Here is a 24,695-nt window from a genome sequence, read left to right as displayed (position 1 = left end):
GGAGAAATAGGGGGAAGGAAGTCTATATTCTCTCGTAAAGTAGAGGTGAGGTCTTTGAATCAAATAAGAGTAGTGACACAATAGCCAGACTTGACTGTGTCGAGAATCTTCTGACTGAATATTAAACTCGTCGGGAGTATTCTGGGATACTGAGAAGCAAGCAAGCAAGCAATTCTAATTTCCAAGACATACCTAACACTGTCTCTAGAGAATACTGTCTTTCCATGACAGTTGGATGTTTTTAGCAGTAGATCCAGGATTCCTGTCTTGCCTATGCTTGAGACAACTTAGGCACCAAGATCTTGCTAAGCCCCTAACTGTCTTACCCCTATCATCTTCTCTAATTCTTCAGGGATGGGGCAGCAATGGTAAAAGCCATCAGTTCAAATTACATCAGCTTCCCTCCTCTCCTTCCATGCCCCATGCCATAGCTGACCCACCTTATAAGGAGGAGACTAAGTTAACAAGCTCCCTTTTGGCTGGTACCTCTGCTTTAAAGCTCAAGTGCTGGGGCCTCCTGAGAGGGCAGGAGCTGCTTAGGAAAAAGCACTCAGGCATTGTGTGCTGGTTCGAGCAGGCCTTGGTAGATCCAACGCGATTCTACTTAGGTCGAGGTCAGATCTCAGCAGGGGATGTTGAAAAGGACTTGACAGGAGAGAACTGATTCCAGGAAAGGGCAGCCAGGGTAGCGTGTAAATATGCGTACTATACTTAGAAAAAGCATAGCCAAACACAGTACACATTCCCCAACACTTAAGACTTTTCAGGGAGAATGAATAAAAACAAAACAAAACAAAACAACAACATCAAGTAGAGAAGGCTGTAGCACTGATTGGTGATGCAGAGATCCAGATGCCAGCAGCAGTGGGTACAGCCTTGTCCTATAGGCAACCTGAGCCTTTGCATTATTAATGGGGATGGTGTTAGCATGGTGGGGCTCCTTTGGCTGCCTAAGTTTTCTGCTTCTTCCTGGTTTTCTATGAAGAAGCTTTTGTTTTCTTCAAGGAAGGCAACACATACTCAGAGAATTCAGAAGATAAACTTAAAAAAGAAGCAGGCGTTGGTGGCACAAGCCTTTAATCCCAGCACTCAGGAGGCAGAGGCAGGTGGATCTCTTTGAGTCTGAGACCAGCCTGGTCTACAAGAGCTAGTTACAGCACAGGCTCCAAAGCTACAGAGAAACTCTCTCGAAAAACCAAGAAAAAAAAAAGCAAAATGATGTGGAGTCTCACAAGTTAGAAAGAAGTGCTAAAAATGTTGACTTATCAATTCCACCTTAAAACTAAACTGATATACAAATAATGACTCATAATACATTTATGCCAATATTCAATCATGTTTTTGAATATACTTTCTTTTGCCTTTTGTCAATGAAAACTAAACTACCACATTTTCTTAGTTTCAAATAGTCATTTAAAACTTGCAGTTATATGCTTTAGGCCAAAGCCCATCACAAATGTGAACGGACATTGCATTAATATCTTTCACTTGTTGCTAATATGGTGATTTTGAGTCTTAATTGTTATTGAAATTCTGTAATAACAAATTTGTATCTGTTTTTGTTCATGCATCTCTTACTCCATTTTAATATTTTAATGTGCTTGCCTATAAATATATTGCAGATTCTGAAAAGAATCTGGGTCATCTAAAATATGACCAATTTCCATATGCAGAAATTTAGATTAAAGAAATAGAAAAGTCAATGGTGGACTATTGGGGGTGAGAAAGGGATTAGCAGGAAGGTGACAAGAGGGGGCAAAGAGACTGAATATGATCTAAACACATAGTACACGAGTGAAGCTGTTGTAATGAAACCCATAGTTCTGTACAATAGCATTTCCAATGATGTTTTCATTTACTCTGTGTGTCATATTTACAATGTAGACCACTTTGACAAAGATGTACTAATCTGAGGTGAATGATTTATTCCCCAGTTCAGAAAGAAGAGGCACTCTACTGTTTATGAAGGGTTAACAGACGTAGTAACCGATCTGGCAACAGCATTTTACCAACAAGGGAAGTGATTTTCCTCTGCATTACAGAAATTTTCCTGTGCATTTATTTTGATGGTTTTTAACTATGGTTATTGATGCAGGGGTCATAGGGCCAGAGCCCCAAACTCATTCATTGTTAAAAATAATACTGAGGGGAGACAGGAAGGGGGAACCCCAAATGGACATTTCTCATCAACAAACGAAGCCTTCAGTTCCCAGGAAAGGGTCACATCTATTCAAATTCTTGGTCAAAGGGACCACATGGGAACTCGCAAACAACCCAGGCTATTGTTTGCTCCCCACAAACCGATGCTTAGAACTACTGCTGAAGAGACTTACAGAAGGTGGAGAACTCAAGCTGGTGCCCACATAGAGCCTTCACCCCTCCTGACCAGTGCTCATGGTACTGGAAGGTACTTTGCCCCATTCCCGAGGGAGAAAGGTAAACAGTAATCCAGCTATAAACCCTTAGATCTACAATGGTGACCCCACTGCAAGATGTACTGGTGTAATACTGGCACAAAGCCTTTGGGACTAATCCACCCATTTCTGATTGTATTTAAGACCCACTTCATGAGATGGGACTTTCTGACTGATAGTGTTTGAGTAGCCTGAAACCTAAGACTAGAAAGGTCAGGGACCTTAAGGGACAGCAAAATACTACTTTCTGCTGGAGGGACAATAAAATGACTCCTAAAAACATCTGTGATACTCAGATTAGTGTCATCCTGAGCCATCATCAGAGATGTTTACCCATACAGTAGATGCAAATCAATTCAGAGACCCACTGCTGGATAAGGCCTAGAGAGTGATAGACCATCCTAAATGTAATGGCTTCATCAATCCCCTCTTGCAGAGCTCAGGGAAAACTGTGGAGGAGGCAGGAAGCTTTTCAGAGTCAGAAAAGGTGGAGGACACCAAGGAAACAAATACTCCTAAATGACAATAGGATAGTACAAATATAAACTCACAAAGAGTATGGTAGTATACACAGGACCCACACAGGCCTTGGCCAGATGGGGTCCCAGTGTTGAGAGGGAAAGTGGACATAAGCCCTCATCCTTAACCTAGAAGCTATCTTCAATTGATAACCACTTACAAATGAAAAATTAGTTTATTTCAGTAGAGTCTTGCTTCATGTACAAACCACTCCTTTTTTCTTGTTTTTAATTGAGTTACACCTTTCTCTCCACTCCTCTCCCTTCCTCCCTTCTCCCCTTCTACTCTCTCCCATGACCACCATCCCCAGTTTACCCAGGGGATCTTGTCTTTTTCTTTCCTATGTAGATCCATGTATGTTTCTCTTTGTTGTCTAGGTTCTCTGGGGTTGTGGACTGTAGGCTGTTTTTCTTTGCTTTATATCCAAAAGCCACTTACGAGTGAGTACATATTATATTTATCTTTCTGGGTCTGGGTTACTACACTCAATATGTTTTTTTAATAGATCCATTCGCCTGCAAATTTAAAGATGTCATCACTTTTTACCATTGTGTAAATGTATTGCATTTTCTTTGTCCATTCTTTAGCATCTAGGTTGTTTCCAGGTTCCGGCTATTACAAATACTGCTGCTATGAACACTGTTGAGCACATGTTCATGTGGTGTGATTGAGCATCATTTGGCTGGATACCCAAAAGTGGTATTGCTGGGTCTTGAGGTAGGTTGTTTTTTAATTTTCTGAGAAATAGCCATGCTGATTTCCAAACTGGTTGTACAAGTTTGCATTCCCACCAGCAATGAAGGAGAATTTCCCTTACTCCATATCCTCTCCTCCATAAGCTGTCATAGGTGTTTTTGATCTTAGCTCTTCTGACAAGTATAAGATGGAATCTCAGAGTGGTTTTGATTTGCATTTCTCTAATGGCTAAGAATGTTGAAAATTTTCTTAAGTGTCTTTCAGCCATTTGAGATTTGTCTGTTGAGAGTTCTCTGTTACTCTGCTAAGGTCTGTACCCCATTTTTTTTTTTTTTGGTTTTTCGAGACAGGGTTTCTCTGTGGTTTTGGAGCCTGTCTGGAGTTTCTTGACTTCTTTATATATTTTGGAGATCATTTCTCTGCCTGATGTGGGGTTGGTGAAGGTCTTTTCCCATTCTGTAGGCTGCTGTTTTGTCTTACTGACTATGTCCTTCGCCTTACATAAGCTTCTCAGTTTTGGGAGGTCCCATTTATTGTTTATCTCAGTCTCAGTGTCTGTGATACTGGGGTTATATTTAGGAAGTGGTTTCCTATGCCAAGTGTACTTCCTACTTTCTCTGCTATGAAACACACAGGAGGACCAATGGAATCAAATTGAAGATCTGGATATCAATCCACACACCTACAGACACCTGATTTTTGACAAAGAAGCTAAAAATATAAAATGGGAAAAAGAAAGCATATTCAACAAATAGTGCTGACATAACTGAATATCAACATGTAGAAGAATGCAAATAGATTCATATCTAGCACCAAGCACAAAACTCAGGTCCAAATAAATCAATTACCTCAACATAAAGCCAAACCACATTGAACCTCATAAGAGAAAGTACAAACCACTTTTAAGACCAGGTTCAATGCCCATCAGTAGATGATGTACACAAAATGAACTCAATGGCACTTTTGGAGGTACTTTGTCTTATAATGTTTTGTCAGGTATTTTTGTTGTTTTGAACCTTACAGGTCCTTTGTCTATATATTATGGTTTCTGGTTTTATGTTTTTATGGGATTTCTACATGTTCAAATAAATGCATTTATCTGTGTGTAAAAATTAATAGTAATAATATAGAATCTGAAATTACTTTCCACTTGAGAATAAATAATTATATGTTTCTACTTAGGTTTATTGTTAAATTTATTAACAGCGCCTCACTTATCTGGTGAGTCCCATAGGCCTTGTGGAGTCTGGGATTCAGAACCAGGAAAACTGGAAACACAAAATTGGATACAAACGGTCTATCCCTTTCTCTAGTGTCACCAACGTCTCGGTTAGGAAAAGCCGCTGAGAAAGGAATTATGCAAGCTCAAAGAAGTAACTTCCAATATATGAGTTTTCTGAGTCTTGCAATAGTAGATTATTAATGATGGCGACTGTGTATTTCTTTATAAAACCCGCAGATCCAGTGCATCAGCTATGTAAAAGTGAATCCCAACTTTGTAGAAAAAGGATGATTGCATATTGCAACCACACAGCTGCATTCATCAGATGACAACACTAAGACTAGTCTGTGAACATTATTTTATCCTGAAGCTTTCAGAGAAAAAATGTTATATGTAAGAAAAAAAAGCCCAAAATATTTTTAGCATTTTCAAACTCACCTAAATCCCACTAGAACTAAGATTAAGAGGGGAGAATGGATATTAATTAATGATCAGACCTGTCTCAGGGCACCCTAATCTATGTTTCTTGTCATCTGTTGTACTAATTTTAAAGTGATACCATGAAATTTTCTCATTGGCTTACACGAAGCCAACGTCACTTGGAATCAACACACTCAAAAACAAATTCTTCCATTGCACAGCATAGGTTTGAGGGGTGTGGAAATCTCTAGTATTCTGAGACTGACCTATGACTCCATTGTCATTATACAGAAACTCTCTCCTCGACAGGCCCAGAATTGTGGTGGAACAGCCGTTCTACCACCACACTGATCTTTTTTCCTTTAGATTTCAGCAGATGTTTCCACTTTTCAAAGAAGTCACAAAAATTGTCATTTCCATCATAGACTGAAGGATGGAGTATTTCCTTTCAATTAGGCTATCTGGAAGTCTCCGGCCTGCCTTAGCCACTCTTCCCGGTCTCTGCTCTTGACCAGTGGTTTGTGTGACAGGATCTGTGGTCTGACCTATTCTTTGGACTGGCCAAGATGCTCTTAATAAAATTCATAGCCATGTCTGCATAGTTATATATATTAGTTATTCTTTATTAAAAGAGCAATGAAATGATATTTATTTCAATGTTAATAAGTATACATAAAATATGAAAATCCTATTTTACTTCATAGAAATTAAATTATTAAAAACATGTAACAGGAATTATCAAGATGGAGGAAAGTAAAACAAGCTGTACCTTACAGAGAAGGATAATAACTAAGAAGTCTGAAGAATGTGGCCCTGATGATAAACTCACGTAGGCCTGTCTGATTGCCCCTTATGTTTTATCATCTTTCAAAGGTGACTCACAGCCAAGCATTGGACTGAGCTCCTGGAGTTCAGATGAAGAGAGGGAGGAGGGATCTTATGACCAGGGGGCAGTCAAGATCATGATGGGGAAACCACAAATAGCTAACCCTAGCTAATGGGAGCTCACAGACACTGGATTGACAGCTGGAGAACCTGCATGGTTCTAGGCCCTCGAAATGAGGGTGATAGTTATATGGCTTGATTTGTTACTCAGGGTCTGGCAGTGGATCAGGACTTACCCCAAGTGAATGAACTGGCTTTTTGGAGCCCATTCTCTTTGGTAGGATACCTTGCTCAGCCTTGATACAGTAGGGAGGGACTTGGTGCTGCCTCAACTTGATATGCCAGACTTTGTTGACTCCCTAAGGGAGGCCTTACCCATTCTGAAGAGTGAATGGGGGATGGGAAGAAGAGGGAGGGGAAGGTGGTGTTGGTAGGTATGTAAATGAAAAAAATTTAAATAAAAAAGATTTAGGTTTAAATTCTAAACTCATTTGTGCCTCACATACTGTTTACAGGCAGGCCAAGTGTAATTTCATGCAGTATTTTTTTTAATTGATTTTTATTGAGCTCTACATTTTTCTCTGCTCTCCTCCCTGCCTCTCCCCTCCCCTTCAATCCTCCCCCAAGGTCCCCATGCTCCCAATTTACTCAGGAGATTTTGTCTTTTTCTACTTCCCATGTAGATTAGATCTATGTATGTATGACATGCAATATTCTTAATGAATTGAAATGAAACCAAGTTTCGTGATGACTACAAGGGATCAAAGTAAATCAAGGAGTCTTTATGAATATTGTATTAAAAAAGAACAAGATGGAATATAAAGGATTTCTTGTGTAGACATCAACAAATTATTAAATACGACATGACAAACATCTGTTTCTCCAAAGCTCATGAAAATAGAATTTCCAGATTTCCTGCCTATGATCAAGAAGAAGACACGCCAGAGAAACTCTGAAGTTATCCCAGTCCCACCAGAATCCCCAGGAAAACAGTCTCGACAACGCTTGGCCAATGGCTATTATCTTCTCTCTTCTTCTTTAATGATACAGGAAACTGCAGCATGGGGACTGACTAGTTTTCATTAACTTATGAAGGACAACAATCATAAAATCCCATTATATTTGGCTTAGTGGAGATTTATTTATAAAAACAAAAGAGCAGAGAGAAAATACAAAATTAGCTTTTTAGGTCTAAGCAGGTCGGTCACACTCTGAGCATTTTCTTTTCCTGTGGCTGAGAGTGGCTGGAGACATGCAAGCTTCTTTATGTACACTCTGGACTTCGTCCTGCCTCAGCCTAGAATCTTGGAGTGAATCTGGCACCTCCTGCTACCACAGAACACCAGATACTATATTCTGAGAATAGCAGAGTCTCAGTAGAGAGCCTGGAGCCACAAGCTGTCTCAAGCCACCCCTCTACTATGTTAGTTACTTCTCAGTTGGCCCATGTCTGTTGTTGCATTGTTCACTTGTAGCCACCTCCAGCTACATATGGCCATTGAACAGTTGAAACATGACTGGCCCAAACTAGGTGAACAAATAGTGAAAAATACACATCAATATCAATGATTCATTAAATAAAATATGTATATTAGTTTAATTCATATATTGAGATAGATAAAATAATTAGAATTAATTTTACTTGGTTATTTTGTTAACTACTAAAAATTTAAATTATATAAATGGCTCATATGACATTTTTGCTGGAAACTGCCATTCTAGGGATTTACATAGATTGTGGTTTCAATTTCTTAGTCTTTCTCAGACTGTAGGTAGTAAGCCATGGTATAACCTCAAAATTAAAAAAAAATATATATCAAGAGGTAAATAATTAGATATGAGAAATTTCTGGATGGTTTCAATTATAGGACTTATAAAAATTGAGTTATGGTATTTATGGTAATACAGATAAAGGTAAAGGGTCTGATATGGTGACAGATAGCTTCACACAAGTATTAGCTGCCTGAGAGCCCATATTGTACCCCTTCTCATTCTAGGGACTTATTCTCAACAATGGCAGCAACTTGTCTGCCAGTGTAAGACAAAGGGCACCATATATCCAGCTTCTTCTTTAAAAAAATTCCTATGACCTAGCAGTGAAAAACAAATCCCCAAAAGGATGTTCTGCTGAGTTTCTACTTTTATTAAACGGGCAGTTGGGCAGACAACATTGTGATCAGATTTCCAGAGCAGAGTCTGGGTGGAGAGTTCTCCCCATTTTCAGATCACTGAGTCTAGAAGGAAAGAGGTGGAAAGACTAAGAACCAGCGAGTCCAATACCAACAGCTCTGTGTTTTCTATAGTAAAAAGACGAATGAAGAATTCTTTATATACACAGATGGTGAAGGTAGGCAGTTCAGAATCGAGGCATAGCTTTTTCCTTGCGACTTTCACCAATCATTGTTCATTTTTCCTGGAAAAGGAGATGGATAGGTTAGATGCTAAAACTCACTGAAACTACAGGAAGGTGGTCTGTACCAAGACCTCACAATATTATATTAAATCATGTTCACATTCTATATGCTGTGATGGTTATTACCTGAGAATTTCCTATGCACCAAAAGTTGAGGTGAACATACAAACAATCATGGGTTAACTCTGCTATAGATTGCCTGTTTCCTCATGACAGTAGTGCTGTCATTCACGGCATCTCATAGATAAGGAGATTACACATGGAAATTTAATGAATTTCAAAATTCTCATTAGATCTTGCCTCTGGCACAATCCTTCATTACTTAAATAAATCTATTTTTGTATAATCTACAGGTAAGTTCCATGACGTAGTTTTTGTCAAGTTACCTACATAGGATGAGAGTTACAGGGAAGTGTGGTCCAAGGCTATTCTATTAAATTGAACTTTCAGTAAATTACTGAGGTCGCTTTGTCCTAAGATGTATACTTAAGTGGGATTATTGGACATGATGTATTCTTCATCCAATAAAGTGAGACGTAAGCTGCTAAGGATTTGGATGCAAAACTAGCAACCGACTGTGGACTAGAATTGGCTAAACCTTCTTTTGTGTGTGTATAAAGGCCTAGAGTAAGGAAATGAGTTGCAAATTTTCATGCGAAGGAGATGGAAGGTTCCAGTTCTCAACCAATTGCAATGTGTCTTCCCACTGTTTGTTCACCTGAAACCAGAAACCTCCCAAACTGTGTTTTCCCTCACAAGGTAACACAGTTGATTAATTATTTACAAATCAAGTGGAACATTTACCAATTCTTTTTTTTTTTTTTTTTTTTTTTTTTTGGTTTTTCGAGACAGGGTTTCTCTGTGGTTTTGGAGCCTGTCCTCCTGGAACTAGCTCTTGTAGACCAGGCTGGTCTCGAACACACAGAGATCTGCCTGCCTCTGCCTCCCGAGTGCTGGGATTAAAGGCGTGCACCACCACCGCCCGGCTAACATTTACCAATTCTGTGCCCAATTTGCATGGTGTCATAATGGAGTATAATAATAAATATTTCTAATAAATATCAGTATTGGAATATTATTTATTAGATATAATTAACTTTTTTGAAATAAATTTAGTTAAATTAATTTATTAATTCAAATTAAATAACAACCATGTCCATATTTCTTTTTCTACTAAGTTCATACTTTAGAAATTTTCGTAAATTCCATCTTTGGGTTGATAATGATGATGATGACAATCATTATAAATGCCATTAATTCTTAGATGCTATGACAAGTATTCTAAAGTCAGTGTATATTGAATGCTTTCAATAATTCATTGAGATATTAAGAGTAATTATGTGATTCACTAGAAATATCCTATATGAAAACCATCAAAAAACTAACCTATGTTTAGCTTATTACACCACATTGTTTTCATTTAAATGCTTCTTTCTTATCTAGTTCATTGTTATCTAACCTGTGAAAGGGATTTCAGATAGAGTTACCAGGGAGACTTTCAAAGTAAGTAATACATGTTCAAGTATTCTGTTAGGTATTTAAATAAGAGGCCAACTTTTAGCATTGAGGAAAATTAAATTCTTTGCAATACACAACGACATAAGCATTACGTAGAATTGGTTTCAATCCAGCTGTTATGACCTGCCTCTCTTAGCCTCCATCTCGTCTTATAATTGGCATAAGCTTATTACCACATGCTTCAATAATTACTTTATCATCCTGGTAATAATGTGGATAATTCTCGAGTCATATGACCTATTAGTGTGACCTCTCTGGCCAGACAAATTTTTATTTCCCAGTGCATGAACCAAATCAGAACCCACAGCAGCTGCCACCATAACCCAGAGGCCAATGCACTCACAGATGCAGGCGTTTCAGCAGGTATTGTTTCCAGGTTGCTGCTCTCCTCACACTTCCCTTGACTACGTATGCGTGTATTAGTCTGACGGATCCTAAAAAAGAAGAGATGCTTCAATGACGGGAAAAATATTCAGATCTCATTATAAACAGATGTAGGTGACGTATGAATACCAAACTTAATTAGCATAAAAGTCTAATTCATGGAACCATTTTCTGCTTAGCATCATCTAGCTTTGGTTATTCTCTTCTGTTCCTAACTTATCCTCTAGTTCTGAGTCTATTTCACCACATTTCAACCAAGATAGAATCATGTGATTCTTAATCCAAAGCTTTTGTTTTTTTTTTTATAAATTTTCATTTCAATTGGTGTGTATGCTCATGTGTGTCTGTGCATGTGTGTGTTTCTGTGTGTGTGCATGTGTATAGGACTGTGTGCCCATGGGTGTATTTGTGTGTACGTGTGTGTGTGTGTGTGTGTTATGAGCACTGGCACGTATGTACCACTGTACATATGGAAAGGTCAGAATATAACTTTTGGGAACCAATTCACTGCAATTACTGTGGTAGGTTCTGGGATTGAGTTCAAGTAGACAGACATGAACAGCTAGCATCCTCACCTGATGAGTCACCTCACTGGCACACGTGACTTTGTTTTGAAGGTGAAAAAATTAGATCCCAGAAAGGAGTTTGACTATATCAGGTAATATAACTTTGGGGATAGAAAATAGAACAAAAATACAATAATACGGGGTTATTTCTTGAACCTGAAATGATACTTGAGAGAATTTCAAGACTTTTAACTTAAGAAATTTTGTGAAGGAGCCAGGCGATGGTGGTGCACGCCTTTAATCCCAGCACTCCGGAGGCAGAGGCAGGCAGATCTCTGTGAGTTTGAGACCAGCCTGGTCTACAGAGCTAGTTCCAGGACAGGCTCCAAAGCCACAGAGAAACCCTGTCTCGAAAAACTAAAAAAAAAAAAAAAAAAAAAATTGTGAAGGAAGATTCTGCTTTTCATCTGTGTTGCTGGGGAAAACCCATAATCTGCTTAATTGAAGTTGAAGCCCTATAGCTTGATCTAACCCTTCACTAAATATTCGTCCTTCTTCCACAAGAAAACCTGAGTCTTCTCTATGAGGTCTACCCCTACCTTCCTTAGCCATGGCATGCACCCAAGGTAGACTACATTAATCCTTTCATCACTTGAGCTTCTGTCTATGTAGCTTTCTTGATTAGACCTGGGCTGGAATAATTAATGAAAAGTTTGGTTAAATAGTATCGATAATTTAGGTCTTCAGATTTATAATCAAAAGGAATTGAAGGATTTAGGGCCGAAAGACAGTGTGTGTATGTAATAACCGAATTCTTAGAAAGAATTAAAGAATTAACAAATATTTAATTTCCATTGGTGTATTCAGTGAGCCTGTGAGCTCATATATGTTAAGTCCACATATTGTGCCACATATGTATATTATCAAAGGAATTTCACACACTGTATCACATCTTTATGATATCAAACTAATTTATAGTCTCACAAATGGCAGTGGAACCACTGCATTGAAGATAATAATAGTAAAGTAAAGAAACTACAGTTAAACCACAATTACTTAGACCCAGATAAAGCAAGGGTAAGATATTTTCTAAATTTTGTGAGTTTTGTGACATTTAATAAAAACATTTGAACTCTCTGAGTATCAGGTTCACCCATCCACCAAGACAAAAATAGATCTCTACATCACGTTATGAAAACTTGATGATGGAATGGGAAAATGACTTATCATCACACCATACCTACAGGTATGATGGCAAGTAAGTTCACAGTTTATAGTTCACATTTCTAGATATAAAGAATTGCCACCATACTTCCAAAGAAATTTGTCACAGGGAGGCTGCGAGAAGGTGAATGATAAGTCTAGGGACAATGACAAGTTTTTGCAAAATCAGTATTTGAGAAGAAAATCAACCAAACGAAAACAAACAATGAAAGAACTAAACAGCTCTTGCACTTAACCTATACTTTCATATCCAAGTTCTTCTCAGTTATCAGTGAACGTGGTAGCTTAAGGAATAGTCTCCACCTTCTTCCAAGGAAGAGACTGAGATTTCACATGATGAGATAACTGGCGAGCATGTACATTCAGTGTTAAAGCTAAGAACAGACATCATATATGGCATCCATCTAGCATACTTTTATTTATCTCCTTCAAGAAGGCTTAGAGATGCTGGGAAACCAATCACTGTCTTACAGTCATACAATTTCTTAGGCATTGTAAGTGGTACAGACACTATATATATATATATATATATATATATATATATATATATATATGGTGGTTCTCAACTGCTTTCTCTTTCTGTATGCCAGATAGATGATGGCCACACTTTCATGAATCTACACAGTCTTATAGAGGTGCTCTTCAATCATGGTGATCCCACCACTGCTCTTTCCTCTTTTCCTATTACTCTATTACCTTTATGAAGTAATAGAGACAGGCGAGTATATTAAAAGGATACTGTTATATACTTTTCATTTTAAAAAATGAACACATTTTGAATGTTGGGATGGAGACAACAGATAACTTGAAATAAATATCTAGTTAATATCAGAGCACTGCTATAGGCAATTGCAGTTGGCAACCCTCACACTGGAAGAGGAGATGGTGTGATGTGGGTACTTACAGGTTTTCGTGACAGAGCATGCAGGGGTTGGCGTAGGTTTGGCCATCATCCCCACAGACAGGCTGAATATTCTTTGGGCAAAGATAGCCCATCCTGGGCAATATTCGGTAGTGTTTGCATATGTCAGAGTCCTGCACAGGTAGAGTAGAGAGTAAAGTTGCTTAAGACTTTCAAGGGATTATATGGGATTGGAGAAATATTGGTTTTCCTAATGGCATCTGAGTCAATGATTAAGAACAGGACTGTGGTGCATTACTCAAATGCATTCAGTATTTCACATCATATTGGGTGGGCATAACCTCCTGCCTTTGGCTTCTTTTAACTAGAGAATATTAGTGCGCCAAAAAGAAACAAAACCAAAAATAACAGTGACAACTCCCCCTCCCCCCCCCAAAAAAAGAAGCAGTAAGTGGAATTCTTTAATGATCTGAGGCATAGTAAGCTAGGACATGCTTCTAGGAAAGAGTCTAGAATAATATTCATGCTAGAAACAATATCCACTCTTAATGAATTCCCTTTGGTGTGGACCTACCTCTTTAAGATACTGGCCGTTCTAAGAGATCAGATTCTGGTCTGAAAAAAATTAGTCCATACCTCCCTTACTAACTCTGGTCTCTACCTCCCCAGGAGCTACCCTGGTCTCTATCTTCTGTGGTGGCAAAAAGAAATATGCAAAACCCGTGCTTCCTTATCTCTGCAACACTACCTCCTGTGTGAATGGCGAAGACTTGTGAACAAATTGTGCTCACTGGGCCGAAAACTATCATGATGCTTCCCCTGAGCTGGCTTTGAGCTGCAGGCTCCCCAACCACTGGAGGACAGAAGCTACTGGCCTAAGATTTCAAGGAGAAACTCCTTACCTCAGAGGAGCTGGAAAATCCTGGACCCCCTTCTTCTTTAGTAACTCTAATGTGTGATGGATTTCCTTGGAGTCCAGGCCTTTCCAAAGCTTCCTTTTCACTAGAAGAAGAAAGGAAAAAAAAAACATTAAAAAATATGTGCAAAACCTTTTTTTTTTTTTTGTTTTTTGAGACAGGGTTTCTCTGTGGTTTTGGAGCCTGTCCTGGAACTAGCTCTTGTAGACCAGGCTGGTCTCGAACTCACAGAGATCCGCCTGCCTCTGCCTCCCGAGTGCTGGGATTAAAGGCGTGCGCCACCACCGCCCGGCTTGTGCAAAACCTTTGTAACATCTCATAGAAAGATGTCTGTCCCAGGAAAACATGAGAGAACTGTAGAGAATTCCATCAGGATATGACCAGAATGAGATGCTTTAAAAGCACACAAAGGTGACGAACACTGAGCAGCACCGACAGTCCATCCCCACGGCAGGAACATTCTCTGTGAGAAACTAAGGAGTATTGATGCCGTCTTCATGGGTGCTTTTAACCATCATGGTGTCCACTGGTCTTTAAATGTGTTTGTTCACTAGTCAAATCATTTAGCCCTTGAGACCCTTATTTAATGAATGCATTTTTTGGGCATAAAATTTCGTATTTTTTAATGACTTTTTTGGGGGGTCTCATGTGGTTTTAGATCAAGGATTTGGAATGAGTGCCCTGGTGAGGAGACACTCCTTCACTTCCTGTCTCCAAACCCAAGCACTCTTTCTTCTGCATTGGTTGTCTTAACTTGCAGCCCTTGGCCATATTACTGATTCTCTTGGACTCAGGAGCACATACATGTGTTCCAGCAGCAATTTGTACAACTGTGTGCCCCCTGCTGGCTGAGCGCAATGAGTTTACTCACAGGACAGCTCTGCACATGTGGCACTTGTGTTGATAGAGAGCTCCATCAGTACCAAGCACTGGGTCATCCTTTTGTGGACAGAGAAGCTTGTCATTCCTCATGAGCTTTCGAAACTCGCTGCACTCATCCTAGGGAATGAGATAGGGAGGTGAGCATGGGCTTTCCCTTTGTTGCTGGGTGGTTTTCTCAAACTCAGTTTTAGGAGATATCTTTTGGATCCAGGCTGGTACTCACTTCGTTGATCCCAGCCATGGAGGGCAAAGAACTCCTGGCCTGCCTAGGTTTTGCATTGCCTGCTGTGTTGTGAACTTCTCCACACTGGTCCTGAGAGGTAGAAAAACATAAGAAAAGACTTGATAGGCATGTCTCACCTCCTGCTGATTCGCCTGCCTATCATCTGTTCTTTCTCCCCTTTCCACAACCTTAAACCAAGGAGAATCTCAAAGCACTCTAGGCTAAAGAGAATGTGATGACCACTGTGGAATGACCAAGGGATGATATCTGCCTTCTTTTGAGTCTTGAGAAGAGAGAAAGTACTGTAATGCATGCATACTACTGATTCATGGATGCAGAGAATATCATCTGGAGAGAACAGAAGATAGCAAAGACAAGCTGAACAGGAGGCTTGGGATGTCTGTTAGCTACAGGACTCGTTAAGGTCAACATCAAGAAGCTACCCAAAGCCTCCTTTCACGTTTAAAGTGTGAAAGATGAGCATGCAGTTGAGGTGAAAGAAGTCTGTGTCGTCTAGTTTTCCAAAGCATATTTCTGTTAAAGCAGAAAGACAAAAATTGGCATATACTATAGAAGAATTTTCTAAGAATTTTTAAAAGATTAATTCCATGTGTGTGTATAGTGTGGGGTGTGTGGGATGTGTGGGGTGTGTGGGATGTGTGGGGATGGGGGATGTGTGTGTGTAGTGTGGAGTGTATTTGGGGTGTGTGTGCGTTGTGTGTGTGTGTTATGCGTGTGTGTTGTGCATGAGTTGTGTGTGTATGGGGTGTGTGAGGTATGTGTGTGTGTATGGGTTGTGTGTGTGGTTTGTATGTTTTGTTTTGTGTGTGTATGTGTGGTGTGGTGATATATCTTACATTATGACAGAAAATGAGAGTGTTGTCAAAATCAAAATTTAAAGTAAAACATTACTATCTTTCTTACTAAAGACTACATGGAAAGGCAAGTTAGGTAAATCTGTTAAAACACAACCTTTCCCTGAGGACCTGAGTTTTCTTCATTCCTCATCTTTCTTTCAGTAGCTTCTCGTTCGCTGCAGAAAAAAGAAACCAATAAATATTTCTAGGATTATGCTGAATTATCTTTAACCAAGTATTTTTCCAATGCTAAACATTAACAAACATAACACTATAGTCTCATGCCTTAAAAACACCTAGACACACGTTTCTATCTGTTGTCTCTGATGGATGGACATTCTACCATGGCAGCACGCTCAATGGTCACCAATTCTGTTGCTTTCCTATCGTCACGATTCAAAGGATTCTAAAGGGCTGTTGCTTCTTAAGGGAATGGGTTTATTTCAGACTATAGCTTCATTTCTCCTTTTCTTTTTTGATACTTTGACAGTTGCTTCACCTTAAGCTCTGGTTTGTTTATTGTTCATGTAGTTACAATGCTTTAAAGTTTACCCACGTTTTAGAAAACAAACTAATCTTGAATCTCAACAAAAACTGTGTTGTCAATATGACTCTTTCACATACAAGATGGCCTGAAGTCCCATGAGATACACAGTCACATCAGTGACTGAACCTTTTTGTTTAAAAGACACTGACTGCCCAGAGGTGGTGTCCAATCCCAGCACTTGGGAGGCAGAGACAGGCAGAACTCTGTGAGTTCGTGGCCAACTTGGTTTACAAAGTGAGTTCCAGGACAGCCAGAACTGTTACACAGAGAAACACTGTTTCAAAAAACCAAAATAAATAAATAAATAAAATAAAGAGATAAATAAAAATAATAAATAAAAAAGTCATTGACTTGTAAATGTATCACGATTGTTTCCCACCTTAGACCACCCAGGTGTGACTACACACCTCATTGTTTACAAGAACAGCTTCTCATTGAGTGCTTTGAAAACTAACACTAGTCTTTATAAATGAGGATGTATTTATCTATAATGTGTAAAACCAAGTGTCATAGGTTTTTAAATGACAGAAATTCTTTCCCATCAAACAAGCATGATTTATCAAACTCATCAACAAATCTGTTCATGTACAACATACTCTGACATACACACTTGTTAACATATGATTTATAAAAACCATCAACAAGCACGCTCACATATAACATGCTCTAACACATGGCACACTTGTTGACATGTGATTTATCAAACTCATCAACAAGCCTCCTCACGTACAATATGCTCTGACACATGGCACACTTGTTGACATGCGTCTTGCCATCTGGGCCTCGGATAGGATCATTTTCTCTGGTGCAGATAAGCTTCCCATCTCTCTGCAGGCTCCGGAATTCATGGCATTGATCCTGACAAGAGGACAGAGAAAATATTACAACCTTAGACAGGATTTAGAGTCTGAAAGCACCATGAAAGTTAGGCACGGACTCATAATGTTTGGAAGAAAATAGAGAAAATGAGATTTCAGAGAATGGATTACGATTTAAAGATACTTTGTCCCACTTGTCTTCTCCAGGGGAATTTCATCGCTGCCTAAGACAGCTCATCTCATTTGTACGAAGTCTTCTGTGAGGCTATGTCCCAAATCTGCCTGTCTGCAGCTGTGCTCACTACTCCACATGTAAAAACAGGCCTCAAAATACAGAATTGACTGAACATATTCACCTGGCAAGGCATTCAAACATATAAACCCACAGTTCTGTTCTGTAATGATAGTTTTGCATTTATTGGTTGTGTATGTGTACATGTGTGTGGGCACATGTGTGCAGACTCAGGGGAGCTGTAGAAAGCTTGGTTTTCTCATTCCACTGCGTGAATTCCTGGGATCAAACCCAGAGTTTCAAGCTTGGGGGCAATTGTCACGTTACCTTCTCAGCCAGCTTGCCACACAGGCACATCTTTAAGATATTTTCTACCATGTGAATTACATCAGCTCATATGATGTGCACCTATTTTTCATTTTAGAAAAGACTCAGAAATACTAAACAATCGGTGTAAATGCTGGGTTTGTGACCAGCTATCTACAGAGCAAGCTCCCTTATTTTTACTTCTTTGTTTTTCCATGGAAGAGACAAAGCCACTAGTTTATAAGAAGAGAGAGCTGGGATTTTTTTTTATGTTAAAAAAATCAGGCTTAAAACAATGGCAAGGGAACTGGTCCCATGAGATTTTTACCTTGAACTCTCCCTAACTCCAAGGAGACCTTTGGAGGCACACTCTCATTATAATACTGATAGCGGCTTAGCTTGGGGTTGCCTTTTTTTTCTCCTACAGACAATCCCATGCTTACTTTATCCACTGAATTCTTAAAGTTATCTCTGAAATTGAGCATCTGATCATTATATTATTTTTCTCAATAATATCATTTTCAGAAGCAACTGCAGTTATTTTCATTCCAGCTGCTAACAATAACACATGCACACACACACATGCACACACACATACACACACATGCGCACACACAAGCACACACACATGCACGTGCTCACACACTATAGACACATACACATAAACGATAACACTCATCATCATCGTACAAATGTACTGCCAGATTTCGGGATTTGCCCTCCTGATCTACTTATTGTTTGTGTGTGGTCCCTGTCTCTTTTCTCAGCTGTAACATCAGAGAAATCCACAAAATAGATTTTGCAAACTGTTTAAAACCTAAGAGCAAATCTTATTTTGGTTTACATTATAAAGAAATATATAGCTCTCTTTTGACAAATTTCAAAGGACTATTCTCTATACAGATTGCAGTTTTTTCTTTCTAATTGACTTTCATAGGTGAGAAGAGCTGTATCATAATGGCTATTCTGTGCCTTCATTGTGGAAAGGAGGGCACTATTAATGCCCCAAATTGAACACTAGGTGGCAGTCAAGTGTCATCTGGTCACGTTACCGTGCATACTCCCAATTTGTTTCTTTCTTTTTTTTTTTTTTTATTTAGCCTCTTAGGTTTTATTTAATTTCAGAGGTAGTTAGGATGACAACCTAGAATATTATCATAATCATGCCTCCTTTTGATATGCTTAATTTCCAAATGAAAACAGTAACCAGGTCATAATTATAGCTAACATAGTATAACTATCCCAAGTACAATCACAAAAGAATAATAGGTTTAGCTAGGTCATAATTATGAGTCTATCATTTTAACTATCTCATGTACAACTACAAACGAATTATAATTTTTAGATGAGGTGGCAATTTCCCCTGAGGGACATTTTGTTAGTTTCCCAAAACTTAAATATAGTAATCACTGATACTCTCTTAATTGATGTAACAATACATGATAAGTAGAAAAGAAAACACGAATATCTGTTCAAACACATTTTAACAAAATATGACAGAAATATTTATGTCAATTATAATTTTCGTGTCTACAATTGGTCACATGGCCCTAGCTGGAATTTATAACTACCTTTTTCTACTCTTTTTTTTCTTTTTAAATTTATTTATTTATTAAAGATTTCTGTCTCTTCCCCGCCACTGCCTCCCATTTCCCTCCCCCTCCCCCACACAAATTCTACTTCCAAAAACAACAAGAATATCCAGCATGAACAACCACTGGTCATTAATATCACTTAATATTAATGGTCTCAATTCACCTATAAAAAGGCACAGGCTAAGAGATTGGATACGAAAACAGGATCCAACATTCTGCTGTTTGCAAGAAACACATCTCAACCACAAAGACAGGCATCTACTCAGAGTAAAGGGTTGGGAAAAGGTTTATCAAGCAAATGGTCCTAAGAAAAAAGCAGGTGTGGCCATATTAATTTCTAACAAAACTGACTTCAAACTAAAATCAATCAGAAGAGATCGAGATGGACACTTTATACTCATAACAGGAACAATTTGTCAGGATGACGTCTCAATCTTGAATATTTATGCCCCTAATATAAAAGCACCCACGTATATAAAAGAAATATTACTAAAACTCAAGGTAGACATCAAACCACACACACTAGTAGTAGGAGACTTCAATACACCTCTCTCAGCAATGGACAGGTCAATCAGACAGAAACCTAATAGAGAAGTAAGAGAACTACTGGAGGTAATGAAGCAAATGGACTTAACAGACATCTATAGAACATTCCACCCAAATAGGAAAGAATATACCTTCTTCTCTGCAGCCCATGGAACCTTCTCGAAAATTGACCACATACTCGGAAACAAAGGAAACCTCCACAGATACAAAAAAATATCAGTGTCCACCTGTGTCTTATCAGATCACCACGGATTAAAGTTAGAATTCAACAACAATCCTACCTCCAGAAAGCCAACAAACTCATGGAAACTGAACAGTCAACTACTGAACCACACCTGGGTCAAGGAAGAAATCAAGAAAGAAATTAAAGTCTTCCTTGAATTTAATGAAAATAAAGGGACAACATACTCAAACCTATGGGACACTATGAAAGCAGTGCTAAGAGGAAAGTTCATAGCACTAAGTGCCCACTTAAAGAAAACAGAGAAAGCATACATCGGAGACTTAACAGCACACCTGAAAGCTTTAGAAAAAAAAGAAGCAGACACACCCAGGAGGAGTAGAAGACTGGAAATAATCAAACTGAGGGCGGAAATCAACAAAATAGAAACGCAGAAAACAGTCCAAAGAATCAATGAAACAATTTGTTTCTTGATTGAACTTTTTGGTGCTTTCCTTTTTCTGCCCCACTCCCAAGACCAAGCCCTTCCTGTGTCCCAAATACTTTTTAAAGCTTCAAATGATATCCGCAGAGTGGATAGTCACAACACTGGTATTTGTTGCTGGTCCTGAGAATGCCTAGCACCGGCGTTAGAGTTGTTTTTAAGTCATAAGTGTCATGCTCATTTTGGTAGAGCTAGCCACGTCTTTTTCTGTTTACTATCATATCCTCAATAATTGAGAGAGAATGTGCACTTCAAAACAGTTAGTTACCTGATTCCCCTTACAATGAATATTTGGGTGGGCCTGTGGCGCTAGAGTCTAAGAGATCAGAGCCCAACCTCAAAGAGTCAGGGCGTACCTCCCCTGCTAGCTTCGGTCTCTAACTGCCCTAGGGCTGCTTTGCTCCTTATCTTCTGTGGAGGAAAAATGAATGTGCAAAAATATGCCTCTTTATGTGTGCACACTGTCTCCTATGCATACCGCAAAGATTTGCACATAAATGTTCTTCTCTGTGCCACTCCACCCAGACAGCTCTGATGCTGCGCCTGGAACTGGCTTTGAACTGTGGCCAGGATCCCCAGCCCCGAGAGCTCTCTCTGCCTCTCTGGTTCTCACAGTCTCTTTCTTGTCCCTTCCCTCTGTCAGGTATCTCTCCCGTGCTGTCCACTGTAGCTTTTCCTCCCTGAACTAAGACTCTTAGCGTTTTAGAATGTGTATAATGTTCTTTCACCTCACAGTTCCGTTATGCTGCCTCCAACATGATTCATCCTCCCTCATAATATTCACCTACGTCACCGTGGCCCAACCATGCTCCCATGGGTGCAAGGTCTGCTCTCCTGATTAAGCTCAGTTTCTAAAAGGCAATTTCATACTGGCTCCAAAGCCATCACCTCCATCTCCTTAACATGAACCTCCCAAATTCAGGTATTAACGTGTCTGACATATTACCTCCTTATCATTCTTGTTTGTCCCCGTGTTTCTCTTGGCTTCATCCTCTTTCTTTTTCTTTTCAGCGGCCTCTCTTTCCCTGAGAGTAAGGATGGGAAGAAAGTGAATACGTGTCTCATTAATTATAGGACTCACTTCTAAAGCTCTCGCTGTTCTGCTCGGACTGTTGTAACGTGGTTACTACACTATCTGGACGCACAGCCAGAGCACTGGTTGGGAAGACACTTACAACCTCTCCTTGCACATAACACACTTGTTGCCGTGAGTCTTGCCGTCTGGACCCCGGGTAGGGTCACTTTCCCGAGTACAGAGGAGTTTCCCGTTTTTCATTTGGCTTCTAAACTGATCACATACATCCTGAAAATAAACGAGGAAAGATAATCAGAAATGCTTTTTTCATATAGTATTTTATTGGGTTTGAAAAGCCAAAGGTTTCCATTCACACATCTGGCAGCCATTTAACCTTGCTGAGGTAGGCAGGATTATGACATAAGGACATCCATGTCTTTGTGTGGAGTGTGCAGATAGATATGTTATTTTATCAGTTAATGTAATCGTCTCAATGGAGAATTAAGAGCACCGATCAGTTGTATTTGAAGTGTGAAGGTTATTTGGGACTGGGGGGAGGACTCATTGCTACCATGAGGGTTCTTGCTCAAGCAGGGGAATGAGTCCCAGAAGGATAGAGAATCAGCCGTGAGTAAGCATGCTGGCTGGAAGGCAGCCACAAACCAACGAACACAGGCGGCTCCTGGAAGTCAAGAGACAGCAAAGGAATTTCATACCCTGCGACTTCCACAAAGGAGCACAGCTCCCCCGACTCTTTGGTTTTAGTGGGGTCATTTGGAACCTATGACCTCCACAAATGTAAGGCAATAACTTGCAGCACTGTGAGCCAGGGTCTATAGTGACATTTTATAGCAGCAATATAAAACCCAGTGTTAGCTCTGACATTCTAAGAGGAAGATCTCCACTGGCTACATCAACAACAACCTCTTTCCACACTTTGGATGGTTTGCACCAAACGTTGGCACTGACTTACCTTCCCCGTGGCTGAGCCTGTCCCATTTGATCTTTCGGCAGAATTTTTATTTCTTTCCTCTATGTCTTTCTGCCTATGAGAGAAAGGGTCGAATAGTCATCTTGTTGGCACAACTGCACGCACAGGATGAATGGGTTCTAGGGCTTGTGTCCTAAACCTTCTTTTTCACAGCGAGTTTCTCCACTCTCTGAGAGCACAGCCTGTTCCATTACTATGATTCCAGGGCAGGGGGGCCCTTCACCACAAAATACATCATCAAATCATTTGATTACAGCCTTTACAATTTCTATCCAAATTCATCTCTAGTCTTGGTCCACTTTCCTAGAGCAGTGGTCCATGATTTTGACGTTAAGAAAAAAAAATCTTTATAATGTTATTTCTTAAAGCATGGCCCCAAATACTTAAATAAATAGTAAATTCCAATGAATGTAAGTCATAGCACTTTAATTAATTTAATTATTGAAAATAGAGAGTTCCTATAATGCCATAACATGCTGAAAAATCTAATTATGGTCATACCTTCGGTCAGACACCTCCACTAATTGAGAGATAGCTCAGTTGGTAAATTGCTTGCCTCACAGACATGAGGACCCAAGTTCGAATCCCCAGCACCCACATGAAAAGCAGTGGTTGGTGTCAGGCAGATGCTTATAATCCCAGCGGTAAAGACACAGAGACAGGAGGATCAACGAAGGCCACTGGCCAGTAAAACCCTGGTCTTCCACCCACAGTATACAATGCATGTCACACATGCTGACAATATAGAGTAAGATCTAGGTGGCCGTACAGAAGAACTGGACTGCGGCTAGAGCCCACTGGCTAGAGCCCTCAAATGCACTCTCCACAACGCTTTTAAGAAAATCAATTTTGGGGCTGGAGAGATGGCTCAGAGGTTAAGAGCACTGACTGCTCTTCCAGAAGTCCTGAGTTCAATTCCCAGCAACTACATGGTGGCTTACAGCCATCTATAATGAGACCTGGCGCCCCCTTCTGGTTTGCAGGCACACGTGGAAGGAATGCTATACACATAATATAATAAATAAATAAATATTTTTTTTTTAAAAAAAGAAAACCAATTTCATTTTTCTCATTAGTAGAATGTCAGCATTGGTATAAGGGTTCATCACATAACCCTCAGAGAAGTGAAGAATGAATGAATTATACTTTGTAGCATGAGAGATAGGGGCTACACATTTACTAATCATGCAATAATTAAATGTCACAACTAAAAGCATCCCTAAGTTTAGGGTCACTTAGGACTAACTCAGTTTATAGATGGGACTAGCAATAACTGTGTTACCGATCCTAACAAGATTGATCAAAGTGGCTGAACTATGTCACGAAATACTCTAATACCATTCATGGGGGAAAAATAAACTGAAGTAACTACTCCTGTTCCTGTTTTTGTAGTTAGGAATGTTTCATGTACTTGGCAGGAGCCTGGCTCTCTTAAACACTCTATGTTTCATACACTTGGCAAGAGCCTGGCTCTCTTAAACACTGTTTTGCAATTTCAAATGACTATCATTAAATTTCACTAGGCAATGGACAATATTACGATGACACTGGGAGGTCACAGAATTAGAGTGGTTAACAGGACAATCGGCTACTTGATTATCTGTCCCCCATTTGGGCTTATGTTCCTTAGGAAACAAAAGTGAGGGAAGCATTGGGACTAATGAAAAGAATTTTCGCAGAAGGAGCCACAGAAAAGGAGAAATGTGTGGCTGTCTTTTGGACACACTTGCTACGAGAAGCACTTACAGCAGCTCTTTACACATGACACATTTATTGTTGTATGGCTTCCCATCAGCACCGCGTACAGGGTCACTCTCGCGAGTACAGCTGAGCTGTCCATTTTTCATGCTTTCCCAGTACTGAGCACATTCCTCCTGAAAAAGAAGAAGAAAGCAGGCCACGTGGGCAGTCTTTTTCTTCCCGCCAAGCTCATGAAGCAAGCACTATCAGGAGCATTTTTTACTTTTACCCTTGCAGATAGTCCATGACCTAGGGATGCCGTCCACAGAGAAAAGGGGCGCTAGAGTCAGCTGTGTTC

The 24,695-nt window shown here is 39.6% G+C and overlaps 1 protein-coding gene across 1 annotated transcript in view; it reads right to left on the bottom strand.

Moving 5' to 3' along the window:
• Positions 1-10,283: 10,283 nt before the first annotated feature.
• The window catches only part of LOC121442236 (serine protease inhibitor Kazal-type 5-like), a 55,156-nt gene continuing 40,744 nt past the window's right edge, over positions 10,284-24,695 (bottom strand). The window contains exons 19-29 of the mRNA XM_041643700.1: positions 24,404-24,531; positions 22,640-22,712; positions 21,827-21,954; positions 21,598-21,676; positions 17,220-17,347; positions 16,058-16,118; positions 15,086-15,175; positions 14,852-14,979; positions 13,966-14,065; positions 13,106-13,236; positions 10,284-10,521 (exon numbers count right to left, since the gene is read on the bottom strand). Of these exons, the coding sequence (XP_041499634.1) occupies positions 10,284-10,521; positions 13,106-13,236; positions 13,966-14,065; positions 14,852-14,979; positions 15,086-15,175; positions 16,058-16,118; positions 17,220-17,347; positions 21,598-21,676; positions 21,827-21,954; positions 22,640-22,712; positions 24,404-24,531 (1,284 nt within the window). The remainder of the gene's footprint in view (positions 10,522-13,105; positions 13,237-13,965; positions 14,066-14,851; positions 14,980-15,085; positions 15,176-16,057; positions 16,119-17,219; positions 17,348-21,597; positions 21,677-21,826; positions 21,955-22,639; positions 22,713-24,403; positions 24,532-24,695) is intronic.

This window comes from Microtus oregoni, unplaced genomic scaffold (assembly GCF_018167655.1).
Source record: "Microtus oregoni isolate MIOR12 unplaced genomic scaffold, Mior012 000088F_ref0000325, whole genome shotgun sequence".
Taxonomy (NCBI): domain Eukaryota; kingdom Metazoa; phylum Chordata; class Mammalia; order Rodentia; family Cricetidae; genus Microtus; species Microtus oregoni.
Note: the sequence above shows the minus strand (reverse complement) of the source record. Positions and strands in the feature narration are given on the sequence as shown.